This window comes from Anguilla anguilla, chromosome 3, assembly GCF_013347855.1.
Source record: "Anguilla anguilla isolate fAngAng1 chromosome 3, fAngAng1.pri, whole genome shotgun sequence".
NCBI lineage: Eukaryota > Metazoa > Chordata > Actinopteri > Anguilliformes > Anguillidae > Anguilla > Anguilla anguilla.
This window is the reverse complement of record NC_049203.1, coordinates 41,801,786-41,817,934: the sequence shown is the minus strand read 5'-3', so window position 1 is coordinate 41,817,934 and position 16,149 is coordinate 41,801,786. Positions and strand designations below refer to the sequence as shown.

Below are 16,149 nucleotides of genomic sequence, written 5' to 3'. Positions count from 1 at the left end.
GTAAAGTATAAGGCTCAGGCAACAGCGGGGCCAGCCCTACAAACGCGAATGTCTGTGACTGACTGAGTGACTCTGAGTGAGGAAGTTACACCATTGGTCGGCCAGATCACGTGTGTTAGGTCCAGCCATATAGTAGGTTTCCTAGTCTTGTTTGAAGTCATAACCCTTGCTGTGCTTTGTATGTGTTGTGACTCAACCACAGCTGTAAAAGCCAGACAGTGCGTGAGACAGTCAATCTTTAATTAAATTTACTTCCAAACATTGACAAAGCACCGTGTAGTCCCTGGAAAACATTTCTATTTTGCAGCTTTTCAAAATAAAAGTATACTGCTGGGGATTTCACAGTAAGCCCTTATTTCCAGTAAAATTTGAATTCATTATTTTATTACTCAAAGTAAACATGTACTGCACAACTAACATGATAAAACTTGCTCAGCCAAATCTATTGCTATGCCCCAGATTCAATCTTGGAGAAATGTTCAAGTTTTTCTTTTTGATTTTTAAACATTTTTCAATTAGCTTTAGAAACTGCCAAACTTGTGTGTAAGAAAACTAAAAAAATGAAAAGAAACTTGCTTGAACTTGAGGTTTAGAACAGGCCACATTGCTGCCAAGATTGAATGTGGTCACAAGTTGATAAAAAGCAAATGTGTGGGAAAGTTCTTCAGTCCTCAGAGGTCTGGTTGCATAGTGACCTGTAGTTGTCGGCATTGATGGAATAGGCTGACATGGCCTCTTTGAATTCTTTCAGGGAGCAGTAGATTCCACTGCAACCTGGGATCAGCTTGTCCTGTTGATACGGGTCGCACACAAACACAACATTAGACCAAATCTCTAATGCAGGTGTAACAATTTGATTTGCTGTTATCTCCCATAATGACCTATTCATTTGTTTTAAATGCACAAAACCCTTTGTACTTAAATAGACCTCTCCACAGGGTTTGTAAAAATCATTTTCTGAGGATTGGCTCCCCCCACAGACTGGTGAGACATTACTGCCTGAGAAACATGTTAATGAACTTTCCAACTGTTGAAACGGTGTGCTGCTTCATCTTCCTGCCCCCCCCCCAAAGGTAGCCTGACCCTTGGCTCACTGGGTCCTCTCACCTGGCCGATGTAAGACACCTTGACGAAGGCCTCCCTGGTGACGCGGTGCTGGTGGAGCTCCAGTGTGATCTCGGCGGCGTAGGGTGGCCACTTCATGTCGAAGATTCCCAGGGCCATCAGGCAGGGCATCAGGGTGGTGTCGTGCACCGAGTACAGGTTCAGCTTCCTGTGACCGAATGCAGGCGAGTGGCCGTTTCTTTATTCAGAGGTAACCTTACCCACGGGAAGGGTCCCATGGGAGTTTCTCCAATGTCAGGTTATTAAATGCTACCATGACTTTATACTTCTCATTTCTTTATGCATTTGAAAATACAAGGACTTCAGAAAACATCTACTACAGGGATCAACCTTTATCAGATTATTTTATCGATTATTTCATTTTAAAGCATTTCTGGAAATATACTTTTCGATGACGTGTTCTGTTAACATTACCAGTATTGCAATAAAAGTAACCCAATGCTAATTTTTACTCATTCATTTGACATGCATGCATAAATTTTAAGAGTAATTAAAGGGGCAGTTCACCCAAAAATGAAATTAAGTTATGTTTCCACTCACCCAGAGTACTATCTCAGCCAAACTATCTGGATGGATAGACAGTACGTTAGGTAAGTGGAAAAATAACTTAACCCTCCTGTTCTGTTCATTTTTTAGGTACAGCAAAAATGTTCCCGGGTGATATAAACATATAGGGGGGTTTTGCAAATACATGAAATGAACCATTTTCATTTAGAATGTTGATTACACTAATTAAGGCCAGTAGAATAAGTTTCATACTGAAAAAATAATTTTAAGTATTTTTCCTAGATTTTCAAACTTTAAAAAGGGTCAATTTGACCCGCAACATAACAGGAGGGTTAATTTACATTTTGGGTGAACTGCCACTTCAAGCTATCTTGTGGATGAACTATTGCTACCCATTGTGCTAATGTTATTATGCTCTACTATGTTCTGGGTAGTCGTCCTTGTGGAGTCTTACCTGTTAGAATCAGATGACACTCCTTGAACTTTGTTCTCCATGTTTCCAATCAAAATGTTTAGTATTCGTCCAACGCACAGCTGAAGATTTTGCCTAAGGGAAACATAAGTCATTGAAAAGTTAAATAAGAAAACTAACTACACTACATGGCCAAAAGTATGTAGACACCCCTCCTAATTAGTGGTTTTGGCCATTTCTGACCCACCCATTGCTAACAGGTGCATAAAATCAAACATACAGTCACGCAGTCTCCATAGACAAACGTTAGCAGTAGAATGGAGTTAGCGTACAGAAGAGCTCAGTGACCTTCAATGTGGCAGTGTCATAGGATGCCACCTTTCCAACAAGTCAAATTTCTACTACTAGAGCTGCCCCGGTTAACTTAACGGTTAAAGTGCTGTTACTATGAAGTGGAAACATCTACGAGCAACAATAGCTCAGCTACAAAGCGGTAGGCCAAACAAACTCACAGGACGGGACTGCAGAGTGCTGAAGCACGTAGTGCATAAAAATAGTCTGTCCTTGGTTGAAACACTCACTACTGCCTTCCAGATTGCCTCTAGAAGCAAAATGGGTTTCCCCGGCTGAGAGGCCACATGCAAGTCTAAGAGTACCATGCGCAATGCCAAGCGTCAGCTGGAATGGTGTAAAGCACACTACCATTGGACTCTGGAGCAGTGGAAATTCATTCTCTGTTAACAGTTTGGGGAAGGCCCTTTCCTTTTTCAGCATGCCAATGCCCCCCTGCACTAAAGCGAGGTCCATAAAGAATTGGTTTGCCGAGTTTGGAGTGGAAAAACTTGACTGGCCTGCACAGAGCCCTGACCTCTACCCCATCCAAAACCTTTGGGATGAATTGGATTGCCGACTGCGAGCCAGGCCTTATCGCTCAACTTCAGTGCCAGACCTCACTAATGCTCTTGTGGCTGAATGGAATTGAATCGCCGCAGCCATGTTCCAAACTGGAAAGCCTTCCCAGAAGAGTGGAGGCTGTTATAGCAGCAAAGGAGGGAACAACTCCATATTACTGGCCATGGTTTTGGAATGAGATGTTCAACAAGGACATATGGGTGTGATGTTCGGGTGTCCACATACTTCTGGCCATGTAGTGCAAGTCTAGACTTCCCCAAATGCAACAGGCTTCTTTTCAGTCATGGGATTCCCTATACCATGGAGTCCTCCCCCAGCTACCCTACCTCCTTATCCCTGTGGATAGGAGACACTGGGTCTCCCTGACGCTCCCCTCCCCCACTGCGGGCAGGCCTAGCCCCTCACCTCTTGCTGGGCTCGTAGATGTGGCACATCATGTCCACCGCTCTCTGCTCCACCGTACTCCTCCAGGTGTTCAGCACAGGCGGACAGGGCAAACCATGCGTCTGCGGGCCCAACACAAACACCGCACACACGCGTGCACGTTTATCGACCGCCATTCTTCTGGAAGCTGTGGTTTCATGAGTTCCCAAATCAATGGGATTAAAGTATTTGTGCAAGAAAGACCTGAATTGCCCGATGTGGGACCCAAACCCCAGATTTCCATTCTAAAGTGCGTCAGCGTAGCTTTATCACCAAAAAGCTAGGCCCCTCTGCAAAGCGGAATATCGGGCTGCCTGTCATTGTGATGTTGCAGCATTCGCGGTAGCGTTACCTCTCTGGCCACCATGTCGTCCCGGATCAGGATGAAGTCGAGCCGCTGGTGCGCAGCGATTCCCAGCGCGCCCTGGAGCTTCTTCAGGTCCCTAGCAATGTCCGGGAGCTGCAAAGACTCCGCCCAGCGATGGCTGACCCAGAGTTAAAGGAAATTATTTAGACAAAGTTCCTTGTGTCACATTTCTTAACATTGTGCATACAGAGTAACATAAAAGGTACTGATGTTTGTTTTCCATGATGTAGCAGATGAACTACCATCTTACCGCATAACAGAATTTGGAAGCTGATTTTGACAAATGACCTGTACTTCCAGAGAACCGGTAAAATGCTGGTGCTTGTTCATGCCCCAAGTATTTTTCTGCCAATTTATATGGAACCTGTGTATTTGTGTGGTATCCCTTGTATAAACACACATGCAGCCTTCCAAATATCAGACAATGTCATAGTGGAGCACAATATGCAATTGCCATGCAGTTCTGTACAAAAGACACTCTCATGAGTGCCAATGCTTGCTTTCTGTCCCCCCTTCCTCTGACAGTGACCATCTATCTTTTCATCCCGTTTGCCCTCTCTTTCCCCTCCCTCCCTTTGTTGAAACGGACTTGTGTTGTCCACTTTGTCCATTCAGGGCACAGCAGGTGCAGTACCTGCTGAAAGGTGCAAGAGCAGCCACACCCAGCGTATTACAGGAGTACCTCACCTGCTAAGGTATGTGAGGTTAAGAGACATTTCCCTTAATCTATGCACTGCACAGCCACAGTCACATGAGGTTTTGTTCCTCTGCTAGTTATTGGGGCAAAAGGGATGTTGGTAAGGAACATTCAGCATTTGAACATTTTTTACTAACTTGGATGGATGCAATTATCCATACATGTCTTTGCGCATTTTACTGCCTCACAGACATCTCAGTCTGTTGTAAAGCGGAAAGCTGGCATGTACACCCGACACCCACACCTGCATACATACACACACATCCTCCTACTCTGCACACTGACTCAAGTGGATGTGTTCTCTGGCACCATTTTTAAAATGGCATGCCATTTAAGAAACTGTGATTCCAGCAGACTCATCTTTAAAGCAACAACACACAAAAAAATCAGCTTTTGAATTAAAATGACCACATTTACCACCCCAGGCATGCGTATACAGTTGAATGAAAAAAGTATTAGGATGGTGACACAATTCTTGTTGATTTGGCTCTGTACTCCAGCACATTGGATTTAAAATAAAACTGCATATGAGAGTAAAGTGCAGATTGTCAGCTTTACAACCGTACTGGGTGGTCCGTGCAGGAATTACATCCCTTTTTATACATTTCCCCCAATTTTAGGGGAGCAAACATAAATGGACAAGTTAATAAGTCCACATATGCGTTTTGTTGCAAATCTTTTGCATTTGATGACTTTGAATTCGACGTCTGTGACCCATAGACACCACTGTCCTGCTACAAGGTGAAGCGCCGCTCAAATAGCTCGATGAGTTTAGCGGCATTTGGTTGGATCTGAGCCAACAGTTCTGTACACAGAATTCATCCTGCTCCTGCCGTCAGCAGTCACATCAACGAGGACAAGTGAGCCAGTTCTAGTGGCAGCCATACGTGCCCAAGCCGTGACACCACCTCCACCATGTTTCACAGATGAGGAGGGTGCTTTGAATCTTATGCAGTTCCTTTCTTCTCCACACTTTCCTCTTTCCATCACTTTGTTACAGGTTAATGCTAATTTCATTCATCCTTAAGACTTTGTTCCAGAACTCTACAGTAGGAGTTTTTAATGTCCTTATAGCAAAATCTAACCTGGCTGTTCGTGAGGCTTACCAGTGGTTTGCATCTTGTGGGGAACCCCCTGAGGTTATACTGGTGTAGTCTTCTCTTAATGGTAGTCTCTGGCACATCTATGCCTACATCTTGGACAGTGTCCTGATCTGTTCGGTAGTTGAGAAGCGTTTTTCTCTTCACAATTGAAAGTATTTATTGGTCATCCATGGTCTATCAGGTCATTTACTATTGCTGAGATCACCAGTGCATTCTTGCTTTCTAACAATGTGTCAAACTGTTGGTTTTGACTCACCCAATGTTTGGCTATGATTTTTCAGCCTCACGATGGCCTGCTTTACTGGCATTGACACTTATTTGGTCCTCATGTTGAGAGACAACAGCAACAGACACCAAATGCAAATTCCACATCTAGAATCAACTCTTTTGTGCATGAACTAATGATGTAAAGACACACAGCTGGCCAAGAAACAGCTAAGCAACCAACTATTCAATTACATTTGTTTTACTACAATGGGGGGACTATGTATAGAAAGGGCTGAAATTCCTACATGGATCACTCAATATGGATGTAAATACTCTTAATTAAAGCAGACGGTGATCTATAACCTCATATTTTTTGTTTTATTTTAAATCCAAAGTGCTGGAGTACAGAGCCAAAACAACAAAAAATGTGTCACTGTCCCAATATTTTGCCTTTAACTGTATATCAAGAGAAGTGCACTTCTTGTGGTTTACACCTTGTTGAGGTTTACATCTTGCATGTCCATGCATGCATACATACACACTTGCTTTATGTATAGTTTTTGACTCACTTATCAATAGTGACTTACAAGACCACCATGGCAGATACTCTATATCAGGGATACTCCATTCTGGCCCTCAGGCTCAGTACTGCTGCAGATTTTCTTTTCTGCCTAATAGTTTGTAGTCCAATGACGTCACAGAGTTTACATTCATCTGGTAAAGATGAATGTACATCTAGTGCGTCAGGTTTAAATCAGTCCGTGATTAGAGGAGACCAATGAAAACCAGCATTACTACTGGCCCCAAGGGCCAGACTTGAGTGTTTCCACTCAATATGTTGTGTTGTGCATCTCATTAACACTTAGAATGAGAGCCAGACTTAAGCAGCTCAGGGTTACACCCAGATTCTCCAGTACCGCAGGGTATGATGGGAGTCCTCTGGATTCCCCATAATGCCTTGCCCCCCGCAGTCACTCACCCACTCAAGAATTTGAGAAGCTTGCAGCCATGGTAGTTGGGGTAGAGGACCTCGCTCTCAGCTTCCGTTGTAACGATGGGCACAATGTCTAGAGGGCAGAGACCCAAATCTTAGTGGCCTAGTAACCTGTACTGTCTTACACTGTGTGTGACCTGTACCCTGTTACACCATGTGTAACGTGTACTGTTAGATTGTATGTTGTGACCTTTACTGTTACACTGTGTGTATATCCTGTAATGTTAGATTGTGTATTGTGACCTTTACGGTTACACTGTATGTGGGACCTGTACTGTTACACTGTTGGACTTGTACCGTTACACGGTGTGTGTGTGACCTATACCCTGTTATACAATGTGAAACCTGTACTGTTACGCTGTGTGTGTAACCTGTACTGTCACACTGTGATTGACCTGTACCCTGTTACACTGTGTGTAATCTTTACGGGCATACTGTGTGTGTGACCTTTACTGTTACATTGTGTGTGCAGTATTGTTACCCTGTGTGACCTGTAGCCTGTTACCCGAGGTTCAACAGACCCACTAGACTCAGACTCAATGCATTCAATGCATCTTCTGGAAAATGGGGTGTGACCAAGTACAATACTGTGGCAATGGACATACTATACTTCAATACAGCACTGGAACCCCGTCACCATCCAGAACTGCCTGTGGTTAAAATGTATTAAATGTAATGTAATGACAGAAGGAATACGAGACCCGAGTGCTAACCTGTGCACAGCAGCAAGCCTTACCTCCCTGCTTCTGGTGGAACAAGCCCGCCACAAGACACTTGGCAGATTCTATTGTCCTCACAATGTTGGTGGACCGCACACTAAATGACACAGACAAAACATTTTTTAAATATATATCAGCAGATACCCAAGACAAAAAATATACAGTGCTTACGTATTTGGACAGGGACACCGTTTCTGTTTTGGCTCTGTACCCCCAGCACATTGGATTTGAAATGAAACAAAGAATATGAATAAGAAGTGCAGACTTTGCTTTAATTTGAGCTATTTACCTCTGTACCAGGTGATCCGTGTAGGAATTACAGCCCTTTTTATACACAGTCCCCCATTTTAGGGGACCAAAAGTAACTGAACAAATTAAAAAATGTTAAAGTTGTCATATTTAGTACTTGGATGTAATTCCTTTGCATTCAATAACTGCTTTAAGTCAGCAACTGTCTGGTGATGTCATCTATACTGCAGCCATCTTCAATTCCGGCTTGTTTCATCTTGCTGACACTGACACTTATTTGGTGACAGACAACAGCTTAACTGACTTAACTGACTAGGTGGAGCCCAGATGACATCACTGAACAGTGGATAATTTGAATGGCACACTCGCGCCTGGGTAGGAATGAGACTCAACGCATACTGGCGCAGCGTGTGCAAGCGAAAATCCTCCCGTGTTGCTATGGAGCCACCACTACCAAACAAAAACCAGAACAAAAAAATCCAATGAAACACAAGGACTCTGTTGCCACTGATAAGTGACCTCACTCTGTGGCGTCCCCAAGGTAATCGCACTGCAAATAGTTAAAATTCATGGCCACGCTAATGCATTCACATAGAGGCAGTGTTTGCTTGTTTTTAAGTTACAGATAGGTGGCCTAGGGATAGCATAGAATCCCCAAGGTCGAGTGTAGCCACTGGATCCAGCTGGTCTGTGACAACAGCAACAGACTCCAAATGCAGATTCCACACTTAGAATCAACTCTAGACCTTTTGTTAGCTTTTTTGGCATGACCTAAGGATCCAAAGACACATAGCTGGCCAAGAAACAGCTGAAATGAATTTTCATATTTTCATTTTAAATTCAATCTGCTGGATTACAGCGCCAAAACAAAAAAGTGTGCCACTGTCCAAATACGGACAGCACTCCATACTACTGGCAGTTCTTTTAATACCTTAAGAGTCCGAGATGCTGTATTTAATAAATACCATTACATTTCATAATAGTTCCTAGTCACTGCCACTGTATTGAATCAAATTCTGACAAATGCGTCATTGCCTGTATCCTTGACGACAACAACATTGTTCAAATCCATTGCTTTAGAGTCACAACTGCTGCTAAAATGTTGACTGTGAAACAAGATTCTATGCGCTGACATTGTATTATAGTATTTTAAAAATAAATTACCTTTTTTAATTTCATAAAATCAAAAAAATGCAAGGAGTTAAAAAGAAATTGGACAACTTCACATTATCAAGATATTGACATCACAAGCACAGTTCAACCGCTCCAACACTAGAAGGAAACCGATAACAGAATCTAGTGATGCACCATGAAGGCTAAACTTTCCCATCGCAGTTGTTTGCAGGCTTGTGGTCTTTTCTGCAGGTTTGTCCTTTGTGATGTACAAAAACAATTATGTGGGAAATCTAGTCAGTGGTGCTTTGTGCTTCATGACACTGTGGGACGAATCAGATTTATCAAACAGGAGGGATTAGGAGTTGGTTGTTACACATCTGCTTTGTTTGCTTTTCTTTTTTGTTGAATATGAAGCTACTGATTGGAGTCTGAAATCAGAGGGGGGGGGGGGGGTTCTCTAACTTCATCTCACCAGTTTGGTTGGGGATAAGGGTCACATTATTTCAATCCAGGAGGCAACTACAGTGACTGCTTGTCAATCGGTTGTCATGATACATCTTTTTAGCCATGCTTACAAAACCTTAAATCCTGAAATCTTTTTGCTCATTAATAACTATCCAGACACTGTTTTTAAATGATGTCTACTAACTTAGATCCCGTAATTGTAATGTGTTGTTTTTCGTTACACTAGTTTGTAGGCTTGTATTACTTACTATTTTTACTTTTCTGTTGCTGGTGTTATTTTGTATCATCTTTTAGGAAATGCTTTCAGTGTGTTGAAAAGCGCTATACAAACTGTACTCACTAGACTTCAGTAGGGTTGAACTCAGGTGCGAGGAAGGGCACATCCTCGATGTACCTCTTCCTCATTCTCTTTCCCAGATCGTACAGCTGCTGCATGCCCACTGTGGTCAGCTGACCAGGATGTGTCCCACCCTGAGGGGAAACAGAAGGACAGGGTCAAAGTTCAACAAGACTATTTTCAATAGCAAGAGCCTGCCAGACTACACTGACTTGTATCCACTGGCCACCTAATATCATCAAGCTCGCTTGTTACTTCAAGCACTACGTTGTCAGTTTCCTGCTTGCACCTACTATGGTGCTTCAACAGTATGTTGAAGGTTTATGCATTTACTATCTCTAAATAAGTTATGTATTAACGGCAGCTATCATGACCCAGATGATTTCAGACCAGCTTAGTAGGTATGGCAAAAATGGGTACTTCCAAAGTGTACACTTTACATGTTATCCATTCGTACAGCTGGGTACTGCAGAATCAATATCGGCTGATTAAAAATGCACACCGCACACAGAAGTGTATTAATTTCTCTTTAAACCGCCTAAAAGCTAAAAAAAAAATGAATGAACTAAATACTCATACACAGTGTATGTGTATTTGATTTTCTACACCATATTACAAAGTAAGTGAACAATGTTTTTTTTCACTTGGTGGGCAGTGAGGATCAAGTAAAATATGTTTATGTGGTAATCCAGAGGTATTAACTGCAAACACCCTGTATAACGAACAAAAGTACATCAACAGTTAAAACCACTCACTAATCCAACATAAAAATATATTGGCTTTAGCAATTATTATTAAAGATATCAATTATCAATTAAATTGCTGAATTTGTTGATAGGCAGAGCAACCTCTTGGATCAATCTTTATCAAAATATACAACAACCAGATTATAATGACAAAATGTACAAAAAAAGTTATATATATATAGATATAGATAGATAGATAAAAAATAATGTGATCTGTGTCATCTGTGGATTTCCAAAATACATAGAAGGTGAGGTCCCCCAAGCTAGTTTTGCCACCCGACGTTACAAAGTAAGGAACTGTTGTACCTAAAACACTGGCACCGTAAAATAGTTTATAGAGATAGACTCATGAGTTTTAACACTTTCAAATGGTATACCATGTGACCAGACAAATTTCACCATAAAACCTACAGCATGATAGATCTCCAGAAGGGTTGGGCAGCCCTGCATGATACCACCAATCAAGGCATGAGCCGATATACAAACAGTTGTGGCACATTTCATTGATAATACATCATTATAAAATGTACACGGGTACCCATCTTAATTGCACTGACCCACATTGCACCTGCCCATAGGCCATTACCACAATGACATAGCCTTTCCCCAACAAAATGCACTTGCCCATAGGCCAATCCTGAGCCCATGTGTTTGTTTAGTAGCTTGACAGACTAAGGAATAAATGAGTTCTACAGCCTGTTAAGTCTAACCTGTGGGACCCCGTAGCATCTGTTAGAAGGCATAAGATGATATTCTCCAAGTAAAACATGGGAAGGGTCAGATGAAATACTATCAGCTAGACTTAACATTCTTTTTATGTCTGCAGCTTGAAATACTGACTGAAGAGTTCGACTTAATATCTTACAGAATACTCTTAAAAGTCTGGACAACCTAACTTTAAGCTGTACTGAAAGACAGCTGTACTGCATGATACTCTGTATTATGAATTTTAAAAAATTTAACTAACCTTCGAAGAAAATAGATGCACTGCTGTACCTTGCTGCAGATGTAATCTATGTGCATCCTCCAAGACCAGGTAGCATCCACATATATACCAAAATATATACCTAGAAGTTTAATCTGCATATTAAACAAATTACTTCCTATGAAAATCTAGGTAATTTCTATGTGTGTGATTTTTCATTCGTGTTCAAAGTGACTAGCACCAGAATGAGCAACTATGAGCAGTGTCTCATAACTGACCCCAGCTAACCAAGTGGACACAGTGTGGTGAAAATATGTCAAGGTAAAAGACATAAATGATTCAACAATCTAACTACAGCTATTTTTAGCTATTCATGCCTTGATCTCTAGCTGCAGGTAACAGAACATTGCAAAGGAATTGACACTAACCGTAAGGGTACTTGCTCTGTAGCTGTCCTCCATGGGAGCAGGGGGGCGGGGCCCACCACTCAGGTCTGTAACTATGTAATTCACCTCAGTGTGAGCTGGGACTTTCAGAAGATTGGGGACCCACTGCGCCTGTAAAATGGAACAAACTAAGACACACTATAAATGCAGGTGCCTGTCTGCCGATGACTTTTTTTTTGTCCTCTTGTTGTTTATGTTGATTGACGTCTTCACAAAATATGATGTGCCACATTTTGAGTTTTGCTAGACTCATGGCATACCAGGAAATAATCTTGAAGGAGTGCTCAAGGATTATTATTGTTGTTGTTTTTCTTTTTTTGGGTGGGGGGTTCTTTAAACAGTATTGTCAGATGTGCTCAATAGGAAATGGGATGTGAGATGTGAGCTCTTACCTCCATTACGTCCGGTATAGACTTCAGGGGAGTCCGGGCGCCGTGCCGGAACAGGATTTGGACTAGCTTGAGCTCGTAGGGAGACTGATGACCATGATTTTCAGAAAACTTCCCAGAATCCGTCGGGACGGCTACCGTTTTTTTCTCCGACCACAACATGGACCCTAATGCCGCCGACCCAAAAACACCCACCCTAATCCAGTGACTCCTCATGTGGCAACAATGTAAGGGACGCGATTCAGTTCAAAGGAGTCTATTCAGCGAGCAGTCAACTCCACTATGTCAAAATTGTTACCGAACGTAGCTAGCTAGCTATACAAATACTGTCAACGGAAGTGTGTCAAACACCATTAGCCACGATGACCCCCAACAGAAAGCGGATGATTTTGCCAAAAAAGCCAGTTAACTAAGCTAGCCCGTTATGTTTGGAACAAAAATGAGGATATGACTTTGACGCGCGCCTGCAACTAGCTAGTTTACTTGAAAGAGTTTACGAAAGTTGCCCAGTGTAGCTTCACAATATGTAATCGGCGAATACACATGAAGTCTATTTGTAAAAAATATATAAATTATCAATTCATTCGACTTTCATAGCCAACTAGCAAGCCAGCTGATTAACTGGCTGTAAATGTTAAAAGAAAGGCTAGCTACCCAAGAGTGTAATATGATCTCCGGCTACCTTTATCCCTGAAATTTGAAAGTTACTTTGTTGGAAAAGCGACAATTTGAGATTGAAGTGTTTGTAAGCAAAAAGAGAAAAGTTAAACTGAACTCACAGTTTCGTATTATCGGTAGCGGCAATTACATAAACTTGTCCTAGTAGATAAACCCCTTTTTGGGACTATTTTGAAAACGCCACACCGGTTTAGGCGAGAATGCTTTCTGGGAGTTGTAGTCTGAAAAAATGCCGTCTTAAGTTTCAATAATTGATAAACTGCTATAATAGAACTACTTTTCCCAAGAACCCCAGAAAAATTAGAAGAGCTTCCTCCATTACTGATGTCACATTGCCTCTCGTGCGATTGGTATACCACCGAACTTCGATGTGATGCGCAGTAAAAAAGCGCCTCAAAATCGAACTTAGTTATGCTTATTTTATTATTAGGGGTCCAAGCAGCGATGCTGGTGGAACCATTTTGTATATGTTAGGATTATTATTAGGGGTCCAAGCAGCGAAGCTGGTGGAACCCTCGTGTATCTGTTAGGATTATTATTATTATTATTATTATTATTATTATTATTATTGTTATTTTTCTCCGCTAAAAGTGTCTGAGGCTCAGAAACCATAAGTCCAAATTTGGTAGGTGGGTTCCTATGGCCCCCCACTACTCAGGCACTAAAAATCACCTGTGTCGGCCAGATGGTGGCGCTATAACAAAGGGTTATGCGTAAAAGGCCATAGCTCCCACACCATCAGATCAACATACAACTTCATCGACCTATGCATCTGAACATGCTCTACAACTTTGCTATTGGGACCACCTATGTCCGCCATTTGGGCTTTTTTATTAGTTGGGGTGCGGAAGAGCTGTAGCTCCAAATCAAAAGTGTTACAACATATAGTAAACTCCTTTACGGTAAGCGGATAGAAGACATCGGCTGCGTCCGAATAGTCAAAAAAATGACATCCTATGTCTTTTCCTAACCACTTTTCCTTGACCTCGATGGAAAACGTCATGAGGTTAAGGAAAGATGTGAAGGAGAATTCAAAAGAACTTAGGAAAAGACAACCTCGGTGCTAAGAAAATCCGAGTGCACTTACACTAGGCTGCGTAATTATGCGACGGCGGATGTTATTGACGTGAGTCTGCCGTGGTAAAACTACAATGTTCCGAAGATGGACTACTAAAAGCGCATCTTAGATACTTCACCACGTGCGTTCTTACCGTGTTGTTTCATGCAGGCTATATAAACGTGGACAACCCGGTGAAAAATATTACTTTTACCAAGGTTGGAATTGAAATAAAAAAGGAATATAGGCTACCAGTCAAAAAAGTGAAACAAAATGGTTGTCACATTGAGAATGGTTGCTCATGCTCACCCTCCTGCCCACTCATATTTATCGACATGAATCCCAATTCGTATGATTGTATGAAAATAATTAATTAAATTTAATGCAAGATAAGCATAACATGTTAAGCCTACACATTTACTACTGTACATATCATCATTCATAAATTTCAAACATGTTGAATTAAAAACATAATCTGGCTCAAAACGTCTCATATCCCTTTTTCTTGAAAGACAGACTTCTGTGTTATGGTTAATACGCTGATTATGATCTGATTATAAGCCTATGCATATAATAGCTTAAGAACCACCACACAACTCAGTCATGTTGATCGTTTGTTTTCGTGAACGGCCAAATGGTGCTTCGCTTTAAATGTTGCTGCCATAAGGAATTGTGAGATGGCACTATCTCCTTTCCTTTTGTAAAGGACGGTCCAGTGTGCCCTATGCTAAAGGAGATAAGATAGGAAGCATTGAAGCACCTTTCCTTAGCATTTAGAGAATTCGAACAGCTCTTATCATGGCTGCCACTTAGATACTTCCGGGTCATTTCACTCTTTTAGGAACCTTCCTAAGCAAAAAGACTATTCGGACGCAGCCTTATTTTTGGCTGGACCGCAACAGCGGGGCCAGCCCTACACGCGAATGTCTGTGACTGAGTGAGTGATGAAGTTACACCATTGGTCGGCTGAGTTATGAAGTTACACCACTGGTCGGCTGAGTTATGAAGTTACATCATTGGTTGGCCGGATGAAGTGTGTTAGGTCCAGCCATACTAGGTTTTGTCCTGGGTTGCGTCCGAATAGTAATCTTTTTTTTTAATGAATCAACTGTTATAACCTGTTACTCAGAGCCGTATGCCAGTGACCTCATGTCAGCAGTCAACCAATCATCTTCTTTACGGCGTATGCGGGCACTGGTTACTAACTACGTGCTTTTAATTTCTTGAGGAGGTATGCTTCTTCAACGTGGCCGTGGTCTGCAACTGCACATGCCGCACATTGCACACAACCCCTACACAGACCTATTTGTACTACTCTTTACCCCTAGCGACTAGGAGACATCCATGGTGATGCAGTAGATATGTTGGGTGAAGGTATATGATCATGAGGACAAAACCATTTAACCCTCCTATTATGTTTGGGGTCAATTTGACCCCATTCAATGTTCACTGTCTCTAAAAATATGGTTACCATACTTTTTCAGCTAGATATTTCATGACTTTTCCTAACTTTATAGGGAAAACATGGCAAACATGAAATTAACTGAAAAAATTATTTTCAATGTCCTGTACACACGTTGTACACGTTGGTGTTGTTGTGGTCATTTTGACCCCAAACTCTATTGTTATATAAAACCATCATTTTGATCTTGTTTTTGTTGTTTTGGTTGAGGGCACTTTCACATTAATTTGTGTGTGTGTGTGTGTGTGTGTGTGTGTGAGAGAGAGAGAGAGAGAGAGAGAGAGAGAGAGAGAGAATGCGTGTATGTGAGGAGAAAACAGTTCCCACGAGATCTCTGATCATTCTCGCAACATAGGGGCGGGGGCAAACTTATAATACACAGCCCTCTAAACCATTTCTCTTTGCATTTGCGCCTCAACTAAAGATTTTGAAAATGACCATCAGACAGAGGCATATATTTTCTGCCACTGAGGTTCTGTCACAGATCTTGGAGGGTGAAAGTGATTTAGATGAGGATATGTCTGAGACTGAGGATAATGTTGAGGAGGACCCTGACTATGTGGCATCCTCCTCTGATGATGAAAATGAAGCCTTTGAGATATCACATTCTGACCCTCCTTTTGTTTCTCAACCACCAATAAACCGTCCTGTCATCTCTCAACCACCAAAAGACCCTCCTGTCATCTCTCAACCACCAAGAAACCCCCGTCATCTCTCAACCCCCAAGAAACCCCCGTCATCTCTCAACCACCAAGAAACATTCCTGTCGCCTCTCAACCACCAAGAAACCCCCCTGTCATCTCTCAACCACCA

General features: G+C 42.0%; 1 protein-coding gene across 1 annotated transcript; it reads right to left on the bottom strand.

Annotated features, from left to right (window-relative positions):
- Positions 1–214: 214 nt before the first annotated feature.
- On the bottom strand, positions 215–13,012 carry acp6 (acid phosphatase 6, lysophosphatidic). Its single transcript, XM_035409226.1, has 10 exons — positions 12,143–13,012; positions 11,733–11,861; positions 9,637–9,767; positions 7,484–7,563; positions 6,733–6,820; positions 3,732–3,864; positions 3,362–3,462; positions 2,087–2,179; positions 1,108–1,273; positions 215–790 (listed from the first exon to the last, which is right to left on the bottom strand). The coding sequence occupies exons 1-10, from the start codon at positions 12,353–12,355 to the stop codon at positions 665–667; spliced, it is 1,260 nt and encodes a 419-aa protein (XP_035265117.1). The 5' UTR covers positions 12,356–13,012; the 3' UTR covers positions 215–664.
- Positions 13,013–16,149: the final 3,137 nt, after the last annotated feature.

Bases quoted from the DNA above. Each gene is read 5' to 3' on its own strand.
- acp6 (XM_035409226.1), bottom strand. From the start codon at position 12,355: ATGAGGAGTCACTGGATTAGGGTGGGTGTTTTTGGGTCGGCGGCATTA. The intron at 3,463-3,731 runs GTAACGCTACCG...TTGGGCCCGCAG, and splicing joins ACGACATGGTGGCCAGAGAG to ACGCATGGTTTGCCCTGTCC. The intron at 2,180-3,361 runs GTGAGGGGCTAG...TGTTTCCCTTAG, and splicing joins ATCTACGAGCCCAGCAAGAG to GCAAAATCTTCAGCTGTGCG.